General features: G+C 42.3%; 2 protein-coding genes across 4 annotated transcripts; both read left to right on the forward strand.

The window, feature by feature from the left end:
- Window positions 1-840: 840 nt before the first annotated feature.
- LOC112575149 lies at window positions 841-2794 on the forward strand. The gene is made up of 3 exons (XM_025256774.1): window positions 841-1077; window positions 1342-1697; window positions 1920-2794. Exons 1-3 carry the CDS (start codon window positions 887-889, stop codon window positions 2303-2305), a joined length of 933 nt encoding a protein of 310 aa, XP_025112559.1. The 5' UTR covers window positions 841-886; the 3' UTR covers window positions 2306-2794.
- A 9326-nt stretch (window positions 2795-12120) lies between these two features.
- On the forward strand, window positions 12121-19699 carry LOC112575422. Of its 3 annotated transcripts, none has more exons than XM_025257290.1 (5): window positions 12121-12657; window positions 15262-15471; window positions 17020-17155; window positions 17803-17966; window positions 18887-19699. In XM_025257290.1, exons 2-5 carry the CDS (start codon window positions 15439-15441, stop codon window positions 19142-19144), a joined length of 591 nt encoding a protein of 196 aa, XP_025113075.1. In that variant the 5' UTR covers window positions 12121-12657; window positions 15262-15438; the 3' UTR covers window positions 19145-19699. The 3 variants fall into 3 exon arrangements, with proteins under 3 accessions (XP_025113075.1, XP_025113074.1, XP_025113076.1); XM_025257289.1 differs by having other exon boundaries at window positions 12121-12545; XM_025257291.1 differs by having other exon boundaries at window positions 12121-12545; window positions 15271-15471.
- The last annotated feature ends 2150 nt before the right edge of the window (window positions 19700-21849 follow it).

Raw genomic sequence — 21849 nt, forward strand, 5'->3', positions numbered from 1 at the left:
TTATGCTGCAATTCAAATTTCTGTAGCAGGCGTTGTTTTAGAGGATGGGGTTACTAGTTACTAGCCCCACGCCCAACCCTCCTCTTTCATCCGGGCTTGGGGCCGGCAGGTTAGCTGGGGGGTGGGAGATTCCAGGAGGAGTTCTACATAGAATTAAATTTTGTAATCTAAATATCATCCTTGCAGTGAGGTTACATTTTAGTTTCATACTGTGTTCATTTGTATTTACAAAGTTTTTTTCCACAAAAAAAGTTTTATTACTCCCTATTTCACTCACTGCAGAGAATAAGCATTTAAAGGGATGAACATGTGTCTATTTTCTATTTCATATTATGTTTGATACAATTTGCTGTATTATACTTATGTCATTTTTAAAGCTCATGCCTACATAGTTTATTTAGTTATTTGGCAATAGCTTATTTAACTTCTCGTTTCATGAAGAGCAAGAGACCTTAATCTTCTTATAAGGTGAAATAATCAACAAATTGTTAAAAAATGCGGATTATTGCTAATTTTTAATGCATTATGTACTTGACATCCTGCTAAAGTTTTTATATAAAACAACTGAATTAAATATTGCTTTGTTTATACCAGGTTCTGCGGTCCGGCGACAACAGTGAGTGTGCCATGCACGTGTCCTCCACGTGTGAGTGTCAAGACCCTGGGTCAGGCCGTGTGGTGGACAGGAGAGTGCTATACTGCTGTAATCACACTCTTCCCGGAGCAAGTTCACCTGCTACACACGGCGCCTCCCACACTCTTTGTCACCGGACCGCCCGGTACAGGTAAAACTGTGGTGCTGCTGCTGATGGCCATACAGTGGCTGCGATGTGGTCACCACGTCTACGTTGTCAGTACGTGGAGGTGGAGTCGTGCAGCGTGCAGCATGTTGTATCACCTGTTGCTGCAGACAGTAAAGACACAACAGTCAGCAGGTGTGTCACCTGGTCAGCCTCACCTCCTGCTGTATGAGCTTGATGACGATAAAGTCTTGGAGAAGGCCGTCAACGACTTGTCACAGGCGTCGGGGGAAGGGTCATTATACGTCATCGCTGATGAAGTAGTGAGTGGTGACAGGTGAGCTGCAAAGCGTGTGACATGATTGCAAACAAACAGGTAGATAACGCTTGCTTTTATCTCATAATCATCACGACGTGTTAAGCAATGGTTGTGACTCAACATGGAGGTGTTGTGATGTGAAAGTAGATGTGTTGTGGTTCATCGCCTATTACACAACACGTGTCATTCGTGTGATGTTATTTAATAGCTGACAATGTACATAAACACACATATTAGTGACAGTACCGAGTGTAGCACATCTAGCGACATCCTCTGTTACAGGCCTAGCTTTGAGATTTTTTGTGACAAGCTGCTGACAAACGTTCCTTGTCTCCATCTTTGGGCGGCAAGTTGTTTCCATGGAGACGCACCCAACGGTTGGCAAGTGGAATATTTAACCAGACCCCTCCGCTCTCCACCGGCTGTCGTCAGGGAAGTCGAGCAGGACGTGATGATCTCTTCAGACCGTGCTGTAAAGCCGTACAGTGAGCGAGGTGTGCCCGACCACACAGACGGCCCGCCAGTCAGACGACTGTATCACCGAGGTCAGGGTCACTCCGATCGCTGGCCAGTTGACTGTGTGACGTGCGTTGGTGAGGTGGCCAGCTTCCTACACAGTCTCCGTGTTGGTGTTACAGGTAGGTGTGTGTGTTGTGTAGTGTAACGTTGTTTACAGTTAAACACTTACCTGTGTGATAAATAACAAACAGGCGAGAAACAGTGTTATGAAGAAGACAGTGTGTCTGTTCGTTTAGAACATCGTAATATATTAATTGCTTATATCCATGTGTCTTTCAGTCTGCACGCTATATATATGTGACACGTGACTTACGGAATAAACTAATTGTGACTGTTGACAGAGAGTGGCACATCAACATCTACAACAGTCACCCCAACCATGGGTGGCACAACACCACCCTGTCTACAGTGGAGAGATGTAATGATTTTGGACTGGGATGACGTTAGCTACAACTCGGGTATGGTGGAGGGACTGCAAGAAGCGGGTATCCCAGTGCGGGTGATGAAGGATGATGACATGGACGACGTGGCCACGGCCCGCAGTGACGTGGTGTGGGTGGCGGATGGAAATTGTGTTCGTGGTCTGGAGAGAAAAGTCATCGTCTGTCTACAGGATCTTAAATTTGAGTTGATTAGCTCTGTCCGACTTGCCCTCATGTCCCGCTGTACGTCACAACTTGTGATTGTCTCCACTGACCACATGTCACCTGAAGACGACTGGCAATAACACACCTGTCCCCTGTCACCATTAAAGGAGCCTTTAAAGAATCCATAGCATGGAGTTGAGAAATTGTAGTTTACTTTAGCTTTAACTGGTAGCCAATGAAGAGAGTAAAGAAGTGTTGTGACATTTTCACATTTGTGGGTCCAGAAAACGAGACGAGCAGCTGAGTTCTGGATTTTCTGAATCTTATCAATGAGATGCCGTAGTCTAGTTTACACAGAACAAATGAGAAGATGAGAATTTTTGTGGTTAAGATGAACAGAGCATGGCGAGTAAAGCTAATTTTCTGGAGCTTATAGTCTGCAGAACGCCAGATGTGAGAAATATGTTCACCAAGAGACATGCCAGTAGACATTATCTAACCTAAGTCACGTGGTCAATTACAAAAAGTAACAACGGCATCGTCTACCAGTCTCTCGGAACAGAGACAGGCAGTGAAGTATAAACTCTGGCTTTTCTCATTAAAAAAATAAAGCTTCTGTTTTTTCGTCATTTAGTTTTAACTTGTTGTATGTTATCCATTGTCTAATACATGTATCAGAAATACAATCTGTGATGCTATGGATAGCAGTATGTGCGTGATAAGGAGAACAGCTGGTATACAGATGAGTGTCGTCAGCAAAGTATTGATCAGATATAGAGATATTGAATTAGAGTAGTAAGTGGTTTCAAGTACACAATAAAGACTATTTATCTACCTATTCTTCTTCGTGAATCAGGCTGCACACAAGGCCTCAACCAGAGTCCGCCACCGATGTCGATGGGCTGAAACCCGCTCTAGGTGACCCCATGTCGAGCCCTTTCCCTTCATCTCCCTTTCCATTGTTCTTCTCCAAGTTTCCGGTGGGCGGCCTCGTTTTCTTCCGCCGTCTGGAGTCCATCGTAGGACGACTGTGGAGAGGTCTGCTGTCTGCTGGCGGAGCACATGTCCAATCCATCGCCAACGCCTTCGTTGAGCCTGCGTGGTGATGGACTCGGTTTCAGTTCTTCGGTGGAGTTCTTCGTTGGTGATGGTGTTTGGCCAGAAGATGTTAGAGGCATCTGTTTTGGAAGACGTCAAGCTTGTTACTGATGGTTTTAGTCATCTTCCAAGATTCTGATCCGTAAAGGAGGGTGCTGATCACATTTGACTAGAATATTCTCAGTTTGATCTTCTGGCTGATGTTTTTTGCCTTCCATGTGCTCCTGAGTGAGGAGAAGGCCTGGCTAACTTTCACCAGTCGGGCTTGAATCTCCACCTCCGCATCCCTGGTGTTTGACATTTTTGACCCAAGATAGGTGAAACTGTCAACTTCCTCAATCTCTTCTCCATTTAGTCTGATGCTGTCTTGGACTCTGGCGTTCACTCTCATACTGTTAGTTTTCCTTGCACTGACCTTCAAGCCAAGGTTTCCAGCTGTTTCTGAAAAGGCATTTGTTTTTTCCTGCATGTCTTGGTGGCGGTGTGAGAGCAGGGCAATGACATCAGCAAAGTCCAAGTCTTCCAGTGCTGTTGTTGCTGTCATAGTCATGGTCCATCTGATCCCTCTCCTCTCACTGTCGGTGGAAGTCTTCATGATCCAGTCCATGGCCAGGATGAAGAGCAACGGCGACAGAATGCAGCCCTGCTTCACCCCAGTACTGACGGTCAAGGGGTCTGTGAGCTCTGTGTGACACACAACCTGGGATCTGAAATCGCTGTACAGCATTGCAACGACCTGAACAAGTTTTGCAGGGACTCCGTGATGCCTCAGGATCTTCCATAAGGACTCGTGGTGGATGCTGTCAAAAGCCTTCTCGAGGTCGATGAAATTGATGTGCAGTGATGTGTTCCATTCGTTGCTCTGCTCCAGAATTTGTCGCAGAATGAAGATGTGTTCAGCACAGGATCGCCCAGGGCGAAATCCTGCTTGCTGTGGTCGGAGGTCTTTCTCAAGTGTTGCCGTCAGCCTTGACTGAACAATCTTGCTAAAGACCTTGCTAGTGAGGGAGAGCAGTGTTATGCCCCCTCCAGTTATTGCAGTCTCTAAGATCTCATTTCTAGGGTAACTTGAAGATGAGCCCTGTCTTCAACGCATCAGGAATCTGCTCCGATTTCCAAATTTGCCTGAAGATTTCAGTCAGCTTGGGAGCTGTCACATTCACATCTGCTTTCAACATCTCTGCTGTAATTCCATCTGCCCCTGGTGCTTTTCCGCTCTTCATTGTCTTAATTGCTGCTGTCATCTCTTCCAGGCTTGGTGGGTCTGTGCAGATGTCAAGGTCTATAGCTGCTGGCTGGATGTCTGCAAGCTGAGGGGGATCTGGTCTGTTCAGAACCGACTCAAAATGTTCCCTCCAGCGCTGTAGTTTTTCTGCCTCTCCCTCGATGACATTACCGTTCACGTCTTTCACTGGCACATCACTGTTCTTAAACCCGTTGTTTAGCTGTTTGTTTATCTTGTACAGTGTCTTCAGGTCATTTTTCCTTGCTGCTTTTTCTGCTTCAGCTGCCAGTTTCTCTATATGGTCTGTTTTGTCGGTTCTTGCCATCCTCTTTACCTCTTTGTTTAGTTTTGTATATCTTTGCGTTGTTCCTTCAGGCGTCCAGGTCTAGTGCTGCTGATGTTTTGTTTGGCTGACTTTCTCTCGTCTATCTTCTTCCATGTCTTTTCTCTGATCCACTGTCCTTACTTCTTTCGTTGGAAGCCCAGTATTTTCTCTCCTGTTTCCTGTAAGACTCGATTGAAGTCGTCTAAGGTCATCTCTTGTTGGTCTCCTAGTGCCTGGAACCTGTTCTTTACTTCCATAGCAAAGGCCCTTTCGGTGGCTGGATTTTTCAGTTTGCCAGAGTCCACTCTCTGCTGACGTGTCTGTTTTCCTCGCGATCGACGTAGCTTCATCACAGGAGTATGGTCACTGGCAATGTCTACTCCTCTGTAGGCTCTGACATCTTGAAGTGTGCTCCTCCATCTTCGGTTGATGATCACAAGTTCTATCTGGTTCTTTGTGATCCCATCTGGTGATGTCCATGTTGCCTTGTGGATGTCTTTGTGTGCCTGCAATCAGTAGGTTGTTTTCTTCACAAAAGTCTGCAAGTCTCTCTCCGTTGTCATTGATGGTACCAATTCCATGCTTGCCCATGACATGCTCCCTGCAGGTGTTGTCACTTCCCAACTTGGCATTGAGATCGCCGATGATGAGCAACATGTCGTGGGCTGGAACGCTCTCTGAGGCTGCCTGGAGCTGATCGTAAAAAGCATCCTTGTCTTCTGCCTCAGAGTCATTTGTTGGTGCATAGCAGGCTAGCACTGTCAGCTTGGTGTACTTTGAGTGGAATCTTGCTCTCAAAAGCCTGGGTCCATAAGGCTTCCATTCCAGCAGTGCCTTTTCCGTTTTCTTGTTGAGGAGTAGAGCTACTCCTTCAGAGTGCTGAGCGTCTGATCTTCCTGAGAACAAGATGGTATGTCCTGCCGATAGTCTCCTCTTTTCCGTGCCGGTCCATCTGACCTCACTGACTCCCAGGATGTCCAAATTGTAGTTGTCCATCTCCTTGACTAGTTGGAGCATCCTGCCAGTCTGGTACAAGGTCTGAACGTTCCAGCACCCCACCCTCAACTTTTTCCTCGGATTCAGTAAATCCGCTGTCGGGGCGCGAGCTCCCTCTCGGGTTTGGCTGTCGTCCGTCAGAAGTCTCCTGGTGTCGGTGATTACTTTCGCCATCCGTGATGAATATTCTGGTGTTAGTTTCTGTAACAGGCTTTTTTCTTACATGGTAGGTGTGTTAACCCCAGTACAACCTACTGTACCTCTAGGTGAGGTATCCACCTTAGTCGCCTCTTACGACACGCATGGCTGGAGGGCAGGGACCCTATTCTTACAGTGCTCGCTAGGCAAGCATACCCCGGGGTCCCACAGGGGATATCCACTGTGTATCAGGGATGTAAGATACTGTACTTGGCACTGATAGCAACATAGGTTTGATACTGTAGAAGAAAGTGTTCGTCATCTTCCGTTTTGTCTTGGCAAAAAGGGCAGTTTTTGATCAAGGTGTTAGAATTTCTGTTTTTAATGTTTATTTCACTAATTCCTACTCTAAATCGTATTACAGTATTTCTAAACTTTTTAAATTTTAATTCTGAGAGCTATCTTTCTGGTGCAAATTCCTTTTTAAACTGTCTGTAGACTGAGTACCTATCACTCGTCGGCATTTTGTCTGACTCTATTTGTACAAAGTTGTCTTTCAGTCTTTGTTTCAGCAGTAAGATAAAAGGCCTGGCGCGATAAAGTCGACAAAATTAGACTCACACAGTTTTTGTCTCAAACCTTAAACGCTCCAACATAGAAAGGTTAATGGTTTCTGTAGACCAGTGAGGTTGGGGCCAGGGCCGCATCGCTAGCTACGGTCCGTTTCTTGTCTCTATGTACCTCTCGTGCTGTAAGACCGAGGTGATCAAGAGCATGTCTGTGAGGAGTGGCTGGGACCTGTTGCTGGAGTGGTCTTTGGTGTGACTACCTCCTGTACTACTGTTGCCTCTGTGCTGAATGGAGTCCGAATAAGATGAGCTTTTCTCGATTCTTGGGTCTCTCGTCGCATGTAGCTGGAGACTGCAGTCTCCTGGTTGTCTCCCGTGTCTTGTTTATGTCTGAGAGATGTGGGGTCAGCGGACGATAGTCGACACAGGCGTCCCTGGTGACTTTTCCGCGTGTTTCGCTTCTTCCTTTGAAGTTCAAGTAGGTAGCTTCTTGAGATCCTATACCGGAATGTCTTTCTTCGATATAGAATCTACCATTCCTTTATTAGCCAAATTTTCTTTCTACTTTCACGCGGTCCAGCTCTGCTCGCTGTCACTTTGTGAGGTCGGCAGAGACTTTAATCCCGTTATTCCTGATGACATATTTTAGTTCAGAATTTTGTAACACTGCCATCTTGTCTCCCCAATGGTACAAGACTACAATGATGGGGTAGGGGTATTTACCCCCTTCTTTATGTAGACCCACTCTCTGTGTCCGCTCAAAATTATCTGTTGTCCAGTCTTTTGTTTTCCAATGTTTGTTTAGGATTTAACAATCTTTCGTGCAGACTCCTTGTAGTCCTCTCTACCCGACTTGCTGACACCTATAAATTTCACGCTATTTCTTCTGGAGAAATTCCCTAAAGAATTCATTTCCTTCTCTAGTTCGTTCATACGTGAGTTGGAGTGTGTGTCCCCTATATAAAGATTGTTTATGTCCCAAGAATTTTTGTCAAGTGTGTGTTTCAGTACGCTCAAATAATTTTTAAGCTGAGATATCTTTTGTTAGATTCAGTATTGATTTACGTGTAGCTTCATTGATAGGTTTCAAAGTTGTTATCTTGAACCTTGAGCTGTTTTTCCGTTCGTTTCTTTATTCTTTCCATGAATCCGTTGAGGGTGGGTTCATTCATTTGACCCGGGTTTACTTCCACATGGCCGCACCTGTCTAACAGTGGTATGAAGTAGAGTAGAATAACAGCAGATCACACAGCTACTCGCTATGTCGACCTTTTTGTGGAGAAACTTTATCAAGACCGGGCTAAAAAGTCCGAGTTTTACTCATAGTTGGATCCTGTCCACCTGCATGCTCGAGACTGAATAGGTGTACTGGATAAAAATTGCGTATATTTTACAGGTAATTAGGGAAGTTTCATCACATTCAGAAATTTGTGACATGTCTGCGTTGTGAACACTTCTCACCCCCCTCCTCCAAAATGAATAAAATTTAACAAATCCTAAAGAGCAGGACATTACTATCAACACATGCATCAGGGCCAAACCTCAAGAGAAATATGGATGAAAGACATCTAAGTTTTATTTTTTTTTAAAAACCAACTTAGTTTAACTTCTTCACAATTCAAAATTTTTACAGTCAAGGACCGCAAACATGGGAGACTGTGGACGGTGGTGGGCAGCTATCTTCACAGTCTAGTCATCACTTGACCTCAAGTTGTCCTGTTTGTGTCCTCATTTCTGACTGAGCTCGTTGTTCCTCGTAAAGACCGGAAGAAAAACAGGAAGTCAAATCCCGCTTGTCGACTGTAGAGCACTACTGGGAGTCTGTAGGTCGGCCGCCATGACCACCACTTACTTTGACAACGACTTGGAGAGAGAGAAGGAGAGATTGATGAATTGATTTCTTTATTCAGTAGAACGTAACCCCTTGTTAGAGAAGAAAAGAAATAAGGAGCAGATACGAATGGAAAACCAAGAACGTTAAATTAATCGCAAGATGAGAAATGTTAGAGAATAAACTCTGACTAGACTTTAGGTTTGAATGTAACAGTCTGTGTTTATAAAAGAAAGCAAACGAGGAACACGATATTCACATCAGCAAACCAATTTAATACCTGATGACTCACAAAGAGAACAGTAACATTTCAGTAACACCAGATAACAAATTATTTCACTATCTTGATGTGATATCTTAGAAGAAATGAAATGTCTAATTAGCAATACTTTACCAACGGTACTTGCGGTTTGCGTGGGTGTGTGGGAGGGTATATAGAGGGTTGAGTGAGAGAGCGAGCGCTGATTGGAATAAATAAAACGAACTGTTTGCCGATTTCACAAGCTGATTTCTTCTCCTATTAAGCAATATTTTAGAGATTATACACGATGAGTCAGGTTTGAATATTTCAAACACAATACACCAGGGTCTACCAACAGACAAGTCATTTCGGTAAGAATTCAAGTCGCGAGGCAGACTTGGTTTTAAAATTAAACGAGTTAACGGATGCGAGGTCATGACCCTCCCTTCCTGCCCAACGTCAGCCAATAGAAATTCTCTCTTGCCGCTGAGTCAGTAGATTGTTTTCTTCACAAAAGTCTGCCAGTCTCTCTCCGTTGTCATTGATGGTACCAATTCCATGCTTGCCCATGACATGCTCCCTGCAGGTGTTGCAACTTCCCACCTTGGCATTGAGATCGCCGATGATGAGCAACATGTCGTGGGCTGGAACGCTCTCTGAGGCTGCGTGGAGCTGATCGTAAAAAGCATCCTTGTCTTCTGCCTCAGAGTCATTTGTTGGTGCATAGCAGGCTAGCACTGTCAGCTTGGTGTACTTTGAATGGAATCTTGCTCTCAAAAGCCTGGGTCCATAAGGCCTCCATTCCAGCAGTGCCTTTTCAGTTTTCTTGTTGAGGAGTAGTGCCACTCCTTAGAGTGCTGACCGTCTGATCTTTCTGAGAACAAGATGGTATGTCCTGACGATAGTCTCCTCTTTCCCGTGCCGGTCCACTTGACCTCACTGACTCCCAGGCTGTCCAGGTAGTAGTTGTCAAACTCCTTGACTAGTTGGTGCATCCTGCCAGTCTGGTACAAGGTCTGGACGTTCCACCCTCAACTTTTGCATTGGCTTGAGTAAAACTCACTGTCGGGGCGCCAGCTCTCCTTCGGGACTGGCTGTCGTCCGTCAGAAGTCTCCTGGTGTCTTTAATTATTTTCGCCATCCGTGTCAAATATTCTGGTGTTAGTTTCTGTAATAGGTTGGTTTCTTTTTACATGGTCGGTGTGTTAACCCCAGTACAACCTATTTTACCTGTAGGTGAGGTGTCCACCTTAGTCGCCTCTTACAACATGCCTGGCTGGATGGCAGGGACCCTATTCTTACAATGCTCGCTAGGCAAGCATACCCCGGGGTCCCACAGGGGATATCCACTGTGTATCAGGGATGTAAGCTACTTGGCACTGATAGCAACATAGGTTTGATACTGTAGCAGAAAGTGTTTTTCATCTTCCGTTTTGTCTTGGCAAAAAGGGCAATTTTTGATCAAGGTGTTAGAATATCTGTTTTTAATGTTTATTTCGCTAATTCCTACTCTAAATCGTATTACAGTATTTCTGAACTTTTTAAATTTTAATTCTGAGAGCTATCTTTCTGGTCCAAATTCCTTTTTGAACTGTCTGTAGGCTGAGTACCTATCACTCGTCGGCATTTTGTCTGACTCTTTTTGTACAAAGTTGTCTTTCAGTCTTTGTTTCAGCAGTAGGATAAAAGGCCTGGCGTGATAAAGTCGACAACATCAGACTCACACAGTTTTTTTCTCAAACCTTAAACGCTCCAACATAGAAAGGTTAATGGTTTCTGTAGACCAGTGAGGTTGCGGCCAGGGCCCCATCCCTAGCTACTGTCCGTTTCTTGTCTCTGTGTACCTCTCGTGCTGTAAGACCGTGGTGATCATGAACATGTCTGTGAGGAGTGGCTGGGACCTTTTGCTGGAGTGGTCTTTGGTGTGACTACCTCCTGTACTACTGTTGCTGGAGTGGTCTCTTATGTGACTACCACCTGTAGTACTGTTGCCTCTGTGCTGAATGGAGTCCGAATGAGATGAGCTTTTCTCGATTCTCGGGTCTCTCGTCGCATGTAGTTGTTGGAGAATGGAGTCTCCTGGTTGTCTCCCGTGTCTTGTTTATATCTGAGAGATGTGGGGTCAGCGGAGGATAGTCGACACAGGCGTCCCTGGTGACTTTTCCGCGTGTTTCGCTTCTTCCTTTGAAGTTCAAGTTGGTGGCTTCTTGGGATCCTATACCGGAATGTCTTTCTTCGATAGAGAATCTACCATTCCTGTAGTAACCAAATATCATTCTATTTTACGCGGTCTAGTTCTGTTCGCTGTAACTTTGTGAGGTCGGCAGAGACTTTAATCCCGTTATTCCTGATGACATATTTTAGTTCAGAATTTTGTAACCCTGCCATCTTATCTCCCCAATTGTACAAGAGTACAATGATGGTGCGGGGGTATTTACCCCCTTCTTTATGTAGACCCACTCTCTGTGTCCGCTCAAAATTATATGTTGTCCAGTCTTTTGTTTTCGAGTGATTGTTTAGGATTTAACAATCTTTCGTACAGACTCCTTGTAGTCCTCTCTACCCGACTTGCTGACACCTCTAAATTTCACGCTATTTCTTCTGGAGAAATTCCCTAAAGAATTCATTTCCTTCTCTAGTTTGTTCATACGTGAGTTGGTGTGTGTGTTCCCTATATAAAGATTGTTTATGTCCCAAGAATTTGTGTCAAGTGTGTGTGTCAGTACACTCAAATAATTTGTAAGCTGAGATATCTTTTGTTAGATTCAGTATTGATTTACGTGTAGCTTCATTGATAGGTTTCAAAGTTGTTATCTTGAACCTTGAGCTGTTTTTCCGTTCTTTTCTTTATTCTTTCCATGAATCCGTTGAGGGTGGGTTCATTCATTTGACCAGGGTTTAGTTCCACATGGTCGCACCTGTCTGACAGTGGTGTGAAGTAGAGTAGAATAACAGCGGATCACACAGCTTCTCGCTATGTCGGCCTTTTTCTGGAGAATGTTTATCAAGACCGGGCTAAAAAGTCCGAGTTTTACTGGTAGTTGGATCCTGTCCACCTGCATGCTCGAGACTGAATAGGTGTACTGGATAAAAATTGCGTATATTTTACAGGTAATTAGGGAACTTTCATCACATCCAGAAATTTGTGACATGTCTGCGTTGTGAACACTTCTCATCCCCCTCCTCCAAAATGAATGAAATTTAACAAATCCTCAAGAGCAGGACATTACTATCAACACATGCATCAGGGCCAACCTCAAGACAAATATCGATGAAAGACATCTAAGTTTTATTTTTTTTTAAAAACCAACTTAGTTTAACTTCTTCACAATTCAAATTTTTTACAGTCAAGGACCGCAAACATGGACTGTGGACGGGTTTGGGCAGTTCTCCTCTCAGTCTAGTCATCACTTGACCTCAAGTTGTCCTGTCTGTGTCCTCGTTTATGACTGAGCTCGTTGTTCCTCGTAAAGACCGGAAGAAAAACAGGAAGTCAAATCCCGCTTGTCGACTGTAGAGCACTACTGGGAGTCTGTAGGTCGGCCGCCATGACCACCACTTACTTTGACAACGACTTGGAGAGAGAGAAGGAGAGATTGATGAATTGATTTCTTTATTCAGTAGAACGTAACCCCTTGTTAGAGAAGAAAAGAAATAAGGAGCAGATACGAATGGAAAACCTAGTGAAGATAACACCATCCGGGTAGAAATAACCTGATACTAAAAAACTTCGCAAAGAATGTGATCACGTGTGAAACACGAGTGTACTGCGCATGTCACAACAACCCTATATAGGTGGGGTTTTGAGGGAAGAGAGACACATACCAGAGAAAACGCTTGACTGAGTTTGTCTCCCTGACTGTGATGTCAGGGTCTGGTGCTGAGCAGTTGACGACAGACACGAAGTCGAACAACACGATGATGATGATGGCGATGAGGTGAACTAAAAGGTGTCAGGTGAGTATAGAAACTCTAGTTTTCCTCATAATCAAACAGTCGGGGCTGCAGTCTGTCCCTACAAGAGAACTTTCGTTCAGTCAAGTCACGTGACGTACACTGAAGAAAGAGGGTAGGTACCCTGTATTTACTAGTGCTCATACTTGTTACACTACTGGTAACTGAACGTATGTGTTGTTGTGTATCTGTACGATATCAGATATAAAATTTGTGTAAATTAAATTTAGAAAAGCAGAAAACTTTTCTAGACATTAAGCAATTAGGCAATCGATGAATGAATCGATGACATTTAATGGCAGCAAATGCAGAGCTAACTGTTAACGAAATACCGACTATAGACACGTTTCACCATCTCTTGCTCAAGGTTTAACATTGTCAAACTGAGGGACACGAACATAAAGAGAAGTGGAGAAGGGGGAGGGTTAATTCTTTCTACATTCTGCTCATCACTTGACCTTAAGCTTTCCTGTTTGTGTTCGTCATCTTATGGCTGTGTATTTTACAATGTATGTCTGTATTTAATCGCAGACTTTAAGTATCATGTGCTAGCTGATGCAATAGCAACATGACATATAAATAATAATTTTCTGAAGAAAAGAATTAATAAAGATTTTATTCGTCTTCATTCCTTCCCCCCTCATTTCTACTGTAGCGTCCCATGAAGAGGGTGTGAAAGAAAAAGTAGTGTGACCTTTTTTTTCCAATTGTAGCAAGGACTACTGGGAGCCAGTCACACATGTGCATTCATGCAGAACGCACAACAAAAGTAGATCGCTTTTATTTTGTGAGGACTTTCCCGCTTAGCGCGATGTCAATAATTATATTTAAAAGAAACAAGAGTTTTAAGCTTTCCACACAAAGCACAAATTATCTTCAACTATAAGAGTCAAATGATCTTCATCTAAAGTAATCAAGGTATAAATAGCTCATCGCAGCAGCATTTACTAAGACCACCAATGTAGGTATTGGACTCGATATTGGTGACTGCAAGCATCTCCCGTGATATTCTTCTTGGATGCTCTCTGATTAAATTTCGACCAGTCTCTGATGCTGACATAAAGACGATTATTCTGAAAGCCAACAACATGCCAGTGATACCCAATACCCACAAGCCATATGTATGTTTAAGGTTGGTTTAGGAATAAAGAAACATCGCATAAATATAACATTTAGTTCAAGTGTAGCTCACCTTAAGGATAACAATTATTTTCTTTAAAGGAATATATTTCCTTTATTTTTGCCAGTTATTTGTCTAAGAGACATTGAAAGTAGCTTTATGACATCATTTTTCTACCATCTTCAGTTAATTTTATAATATATTTTAATGGTGTTAGCTGCTAAACATGCAGCAATAAAGTGAAATTGAGAGGGTAATGAAGAAAGCAAACCAGTGTTACAGAACAGAGACCAATAAAACTGATATGATGGTTGAATTCATGTCAGGCTTCTCTTAACTGAGGGTGAAAAGGAAAATTTTGTCTGGTACTATAAAGGGTTAAAATAAGGGCCTTGAGCTTAAGTAAAGTTGGAAAACATCTCTGAATTTTCTGTGGGCTTGCTGTGATTCAGAACTTTCTGGCTGGACATTTAGACAGAGATGACCACTAAATTCCTGGGTTGCGCAATGAGCTTTGTCAGAATGACTGCCAGACTAGAAGATGGAAATGTATCCTCGGATATAATGTTAGACCTGCTGTTATGTTAACGAATGTTAATGGCAAATTGCCAAATCTTTGTCTCAATACCTCGAGGAACAAAACCAGGCTGTACTACTGTTTTGTTTTACTCAATAACACAGGTAAATGGTCGAAAATCACACACACACGCGCGCGCATGAGCGCCAATCCTTGATCATAGATAATATAAGTTCTGTTGACGATTAGTTACCATACAAATCATACATATCTCATTTCTGTATACGAAATTTAAAAGGTTACAGCAGCCTGTCCAATTGTCTACCTATCTTTTCATGACACAATATGGTTTCTTCCATACATACATATGCTTATTGCAACTACAACTCTTTAAATCAGTGCAAAGGTCTATGAATAACGCAAAGATTCTCATGAGTGGTGATTGGTAAGTGTAGCTTTTTTTTTTTCTGCTTTTACTTTGTTTGTTTTTTTTAAATGGTGCAAAATTAAAAAAATTAAAACAAAGGTTACTATCTTGATAGCATCCCTTGTTTCGCTTTTATTATTGAAGAAAAAAGTCAGTTTTTCACGCTTGTTTCCTTCTATCTTAGGTTAAAGTTGAAAACACTCTTAATTCTGTAAACAATTGTGACTGATGTAATGTTCATGTATAGTGACCGAAAACCCCATAGCGACCATTGCATAGAGCGGGAATTATGTTAAGACCATTAATTATTAAGTGATGAAGTCCTCTCTGTCTTTATTCTTTATTTCTTCGTCGAATAATGGTTAAGTAATGTCTTAAGAGACACATTTGTTTCTTGTTTCTCAGGGAAACATTTTAAAAACCTTTTTTGTGATCCTACAATCATTCTGTACTCATATGGGAGCAATTCCTCGACTAACTGTACATCAGACTGAAAAAAAAAATCTTGGCAAGGATGTAAAGATGCAGCTTTGACCATATTTACTTGCTAGTCAGTCAACACCGGACTTAGCACAAATTAAGTATACTACACCAGGCTGCTACACTAAGATATCGCACCCAAGACCCTTTGGATGAAACAAAATGAATTTCATAGAATGTGCAGGTTCAGATTATTACTGGGGAAGTGACCGTCCACCCTCTGGTCAACAGCTGGGGATCTAAGCCACTGACTTGCGATACAACTTTAGCAGGTCAGAGGTCAGTGTCCTGTCCTGGTACAGAAGGAAGAAGCCAGACACTTGGTCCTGTTCAGGGACTTCTACTGTGAGCCATGTCTGTTCCTTCGTCGTCCTCTTCCAAAGAGGTGAGACAAGGAAGATGCTGACACTAGTAGACAGAGCTGATGATATAGTTTCATAAGCTTCAGTTTTTTTCTTGGTTTTGTGTTTTATATAAATTTTGCATTTTAATAACCTATTGGAAACTAGATAACTAATAGCACGATTTTCTATGCACGTGAGAAAGTCAGTCATTTCTGTCCTTTTAAACTCGAATATAAAGCCGGTTTACCAACTTCTATTAAAAAATTTAAAGCTATTAATGCTTTTGAAATTATAAGTACTCCACGTTTTTATATAAACGGGTGACTTAAATGCTTGACAAAATTTAGGCGCTAAACTGTAAATAAAAATCTGCCACAAAAAAATGGTTTGACTAGTTACTGTGTCTATTATCTGGGACATTCTATCACCTAACAACGTGTGTTTTCACATTCTATTTTATTTTATTTTTTTATATTATTTATTGAATTATTGAATATTTATTTTATTTATTTTGTCTTCTATGTTAATTTATTTATTTTGTTTAGGTTAAGCTTTTCCGACAGGCAGGAGGAGGGCTATGTATAAGGTTACTTTACAGAACTGCTGAGGTAGCAGTAGAAGCAGAGAAAACTGGCTTACTGGTCACCAGAAAGAAGATCAAAGTGATGAGAATCAACATCAAGCATGAACTCCCAATGCAACTTCAAGAAGAGAACATCCAGGAAACAGACCGCTTCACGTATCTGGGGAATACTGTCAACAAAGGTGGTGGAGTGGACGATGACATCAAAAGCCGCATCAACAAGGCCAGGCATGCTTTCAACAGCCTACGCCCCATCTCTAACTCCACAGTAAGACCAGCATCTTCAACACTAATGTCAAACCTGTCCTACTGTATGGTTCTGACACCTGGAGAGTGACAAACACCATCAACAGCAAGCTGCAGACCTTTACCAACCGAAGCCTGCGCCATATTCTGGGAATAAGATGGCCTGAAAAGATCTCCAACAGCAGCCTGTGTGAAAAAAGCCCCCAAAATGCCACTAGCCCGGACATCAAAAACCTCAAATGGGGCTGGATAGGACACACCCTGCGCAAAGCAGCTGACACCAAGCAGGCCCTTGACTGGAACCCTAAAGGGGAAGTGGAGAGTTGGGAGACCAAAACAGACTTGGTAAACAATAGAATGCGAGGCAAAGGACATCGGAACCACATGGGCCCAACTGAGCAAACAAACCAACCACCTGCGGTGTTGATGAAAGCATTTGCAGTCTCCATTACACTTCGTTAACTGAATTGAACAAGCTGGCAGCAAATACGAACTACACATCGATCATCTTGCCAAAAGTCATTCTATAGATATAACTCCCATGTTGTGTTGGGTGTCTGTGTGTTATTATAATTTGCGTGGTTTTTTTTTTTTTTTTTGTTCCTTAAGTTCTTTGAGCTAACCTTTGACCTTTGATAGTGGGATAAAGCTTTCTATAATTAACATTCTTCCTTTTCTTTTTCAGTGTTCTTTACGGTGTCTTTTCTAAGCTTGTAACGGGTGATACTCAGTTTGTTTTTTTGTTATTTTCATGTTAAAGGACAAGGCAAGGAAGCCAGCACATGATAAAGAAGATTCCACAGAAAAAGCAACAGGACCAAACAGTGGAGGTGGTCGTGTTAGAATTTACCTGCATGCCGTCACTGACGCACAGGCTGATCTTCTTACAAATACAGGTCTGTTGTATGTCAGTATATTTTTTGAATGACACCGTATAAAACCAAAGTCAAAGGTCACAAAGACATTTAAAAAAAACTTCTTGTCATCATCCTGCTGGAAAGTTGCACTGTCTCCCCATTCGGCAACTGTCTACTATTTGTGTGCATGTTAATCAAACCTTTATTTGTATGTTAGACATCTTCTCTATAGTCTATACTCCTTTCATGTCTCTGCGTTTTTATGTGAATCATCGGGTAAACAAACAAGTTTAGTTGTGCAAATTTTTTTGTAAATTGCTGTTCATTTGTAAATGTTATAAAGGTATATATGAAGGATTATTTCGACAGAAGTGTTTGTAGATTTTTGTACTTACCATGTTCTCTCTAGGAAAGGGAAGACATGTGTAATAATATTGCTTATTATTAAAACTATACAATCAAAGAAAATGAAAATGAATGTATTCCTTTAGTAAGTCTTTCTCACCCTTTCCGTTCTTCTGTGGAAGAGGTTTTTCCTGAAAAATGGGAGCAATATTACTCAAGCATTTAAGTTGTGTTTTTTCGTAAGTTATTGCGGGGAACCTCTGACACACAGAAGTAACATAGAAAAAATTGAACCACTGGCGTAAGGATTATCATGGGTGTATAAACATATATTTTTGCAGGATGTACACAACCCCTGGAAGAAGTCAAGAAGAAGACAGGAGCTGATGTACAGTTTGACTCCAAGCCATCATCTGTACCTGGTATGAAGATTCTTGTCATCCGCTGTGTTCCGACACAGATCGAAGCAGCGGTCAGACTGATCAGTGAGATGACCAGCAGTCAGGTTTGTAAATTAGCAAATGTTATTGAATGTCACAAAGCGGCTGAACAGCATTCCTACATTCCATTTGAATGAACACATTACTGATGTTTTTACCAGTCTTTAGTAGCAAGGAGTCGTTCAACTGTATTTCGTTAGTTACAAATATACTTGTTGGAGCAATGAAAAATATCTCGATTCATTAAGCGTTTAGAACTTTTGTTTGTACTGCTATATATATATACACACTCAAATCCTTTTCTAAAAAAAATTCTAGCTATAATAACATGGTCTAAGCAGATGCTGCTAGAACTTCCCATGGAATTGGTGTCGGGTCTCCAGGTAGACGACAGCATAAGAGATTGTGTTGTGTTGTTATTTGAAATATTTTTTTATGAGTCTGTGGCATTTTGTAGTTCTCTTTTGTAGTCTTCTGCTCATTGTCACTGCTAGATGTTGCACATTGGCTTCTTTGTGTCGTACACAGCTTTATAAAATTAGTTTACTTAATTATACCTCAAAAAGTACTGCAATAAATGTAATATTTTCTAGGTTGCAACACATATCGATGCTGTAAATCAGTGGTTCTCAAAGTGTGGTCCGCGGACCACTAGTGGTCCATGGGCATAAGTCAGGTGGTCCGCTGCTGACAGTCGTCATGTCAGCAAAGTGATGTTTAAAGTGATGCATTCCTCGCATTAACATTTTAATTACAAAGAACGAGGTAGTTTTATGTCAACTTATTACTATGCTACTGTCACAGAAGTACATTTAGTTTTGAATTGTAATGAAACAAATGCGGCAATTTAAATGTGAAATTCATAGTACAGAGTTATTTTTAGGCCTTGGTGGTCCGCCATATTTTTTACGTAACTAAAGTGGTCCGCGGTCCGAAATACTTTGAGAACCACTGCTGTAAAGGAATGATTCTGGCTGTTATACAGGGAACCCTTGTAGATGATGCTCAGACATTCTGGCTCCAGTGGGTTGAGGCCGCGTTCCCTGATCTCGACTCACGCGCCTACTTCCTGCCTCCTGTCTACTTCAACCGCGTGCCCATGGTCAGACAGTTGGTAGCTGGTCAGGATGTTTTAGTTCTTCAAGCACAAAAAAAAGATGGTCAGTCTGACAAACAAGCCATTGGTTCATCTGTGTCAGCTCACGCTCAGGACAGAGACGACGGAAATGATGCAGCAAAGTAGAGAGTTGATGGTCAGAACCCCATTCAGGCTGAAGATGTACAAGCCAACCAGTGCAGCCAACCGAAACCTGCTTCATTCGCTTACCACACCCCGCCTACCGTTCTGGATAGTGATATTAGAGATGATGCTACCGTACAGCGCGTTGTTGTCAGCCTGCAAAAGTATTCTGAAATGAACAGAGAAGTGCTGGTTGGACTCAGTGAGCTTCAGTTCAGTCAGTACCTGGGGGAACATCGTTACGCTGCTGCGGCTGCCCAGCTCCCCCTACCCGCCAACCTTCCTCCTGCTCTGCCACGAAACTGGAAACAAGGAGACTTTGATGTGCTTCTTATTCACCGAAAGTACGGTTTTGTCGTCTGTGAGGTGAAGGCTTTTGGTGACAACATTAAGACTCTAAACATGTCACATCAGGATATAGACAACAACATTAGAAAGAAACTGAGACACGCCGTGAAACAGCTGGACAAGGCGGAGGCCATGTTGTCTCACCTGGTGTCCGACATCGCACCTGGTCTGCGCATCACTAAAACAATCGCGGTTCCTAACCTCACGACTAAACAAGTTCAACAGGCCATCTCCTGTGATACACAGCTGATTGAGGTATTTACGCAAACAAACACTAATTTGAGATTTTTGCAAACAGTTATCGGATATGGTGCTGTAGTAGTTCTAATACATTAAAGTAAGTAAAGCATAAACAGGAATCAATACACGAAAACGATTAACAAGTAAATCTTTGTTGCTTATTATTCTCTTCGTACTTATGTATGAAAATGTATATTAGTACTTATTTTTGGGAAAAAAAACTATGTTGTATAAAATAAACATGTAAAAGGCATCTAACGGCTGCGTATTTCAACATTTTAGAGAAGTTTTATAATATGGGGCACACGATTTGTAATGATTTAACTTAACGATAATGATATTTAATTGTAGCTACAATTATTAAAATAATGAGAGAAGGCATATAGCACACTAACCTCGACTTTTCTTATGTTATATGAGTCAGGAAATGCACTAATGGTAACAACCTTATTGCGACAAAATTGTTGAAAGAAAAAGAATCAAGCAAGTTAAAGCTTGCATCTGAACGTTTGACTTCACAACCAATTCATTGTGAAGTGGACTAAAATAACTAAGATAAGCGTCTAATGGTTAATGTTCTGCATAAGTTGTATAAAAATTATCAAAGATATTGAAATGAATTTAAACTCACTTGTTGTGGTTAGCTTGGACTGGCGTTTCTTTAGTTTCTGTATTTCTAGAAAAGTCTTTATTTCAGGACCTGTGTCGATGTCTGGGAACAACAGACCCCGCCGACATCCCAGGTCTGTGTCTGTGCTGTGATCAGCTGTCTGACCCCAAGACCCCGTGTGACGTCAGCAGTCAAGTGCTGGAGAAACTCGGACACTGGTGGCGGCGACGTGTGGCTGGGGCTGGACATGACAGTCACATGACACCTGGGGTGTACAAGACACTGGTAGCCAGGTGAGTGCTAAGATCTTTGCTGTTGTAAAACTGGTGGGGTAGGCCCGGCTATCATCCTTTCTTAATAATATTTATTATTCATTAATAATATTTTTTAACCCTTGATTCTGTTAGATTGTGTTAGAGAGTTATGGGTTTGCAGTGACTATCGCCCGCAGGATCTCATAACCCACTGGCTACAACTATACACTTCAATGATAAGAAGCTTGTGAAAATGGCATGACATAGTAATTGAATCATTATATTTTTTTTGCTGAAATTCTTAGGATCTTCCTATTGTTATGTTAAAAAGAAAAAAAAATAACGACTGAATTAATAAAATGTTTACCCCCCAACCAGGTTCTGCGGTTCGGCGACAACAGTGAGTGTGCTGGCACATGTCCTCCACGTGTGAGTGTCAAGACCCTGTTCAGGCGTGGACGGGAGTGCTTACTGCTTAATCACACTCTTCGGAGCAAGTTCACTGCTTCAACGCGCCTCACACTCTTTGTCCGACCGCCCGGTAAGGTAAAACCTTGTGCTGCTTGCGCACGGGCATCGTGTGTAAATCCCACTTCTTGTCAGTAGTGCGAAGTGGGGTTATCGGCAGCATGTGTATTCACCATGTTCTGACAGACATAACACTAAAGTTCACAGGTCTGTGTCACCCGTCGCCTTACTTTGACTATGATTTTGATTTAGACGATTGCAGTGGAGCGAGGATCGCCGTCATACTTGTCACGCGGCGGGAGGTCGTTTGTACTCATCACTATGATTATGAGTGCTGACAGGTGAGTTGTAAGCGTGTGATTCATTGGCTAGAACACAGAGATGCTTCGCATTTTTGGATTAACTATTGGTACTGCTCCTCAACGTTGTGACACCGCCGATATGTGTTTTTTAGCAACATAGATTGTTTAGCAACGCATGTTACAGTTCTTATTTTGATTCACTTGCTTGATGAGCTTTGTACATATACCCATAATACAAAACAGAATCAACATTATAACACCATTAATGCGTGTAGGCCTCGTTTGTTACGGAGTTCTTCTGGAATCAGAACGTGTGGACTTTCTGTAACGCTGCTGAGCTTTCCTGTCTCATCTGTCGGAGGTATTTCATGATCACTACCCGGTCAGTGAATATTAACCAGACCTGCCTCTCTCGACCGTCGTAGGGAAGTCCGCAGACATACGAATCCTAATCCTGTATGTCAAGCTCAGTGAGCGATGTACCCG

This window comes from Pomacea canaliculata, linkage group LG11 (genome assembly GCF_003073045.1).
Source record: "Pomacea canaliculata isolate SZHN2017 linkage group LG11, ASM307304v1, whole genome shotgun sequence".
In the NCBI taxonomy this organism is placed as follows: domain Eukaryota; kingdom Metazoa; phylum Mollusca; class Gastropoda; order Architaenioglossa; family Ampullariidae; genus Pomacea; species Pomacea canaliculata.

Excerpts from the sequence above, each read along its gene's own strand:
- LOC112575149 (XM_025256774.1), top strand. The coding sequence starts at position 887 with ATGTTGTATCACCTGTTGCTGCAGACAGTAAAGACACAACAGTCAGCA. Across the intron at positions 1,078-1,341 it reads GAAGTAGTGAGTGGTGACAG|GCCTAGCTTTGAGATTTTTT; the intron begins GTGAGCTGCAAA and ends CCTCTGTTACAG. Across the intron at positions 1,698-1,919 it reads TCTCCGTGTTGGTGTTACAG|AGAGTGGCACATCAACATCT; the intron begins GTAGGTGTGTGT and ends GACTGTTGACAG.
- LOC112575422 (XM_025257290.1), top strand. The coding sequence starts at position 15,439 with ATGTCTGTTCCTTCGTCGTCCTCTTCCAAAGAG. Across the intron at positions 15,472-17,019 it reads CGTCGTCCTCTTCCAAAGAG|GACAAGGCAAGGAAGCCAGC; the intron begins GTGAGACAAGGA and ends TTCATGTTAAAG. Across the intron at positions 17,967-18,886 it reads GTGAGATGACCAGCAGTCAG|GGAACCCTTGTAGATGATGC; the intron begins GTTTGTAAATTA and ends GCTGTTATACAG.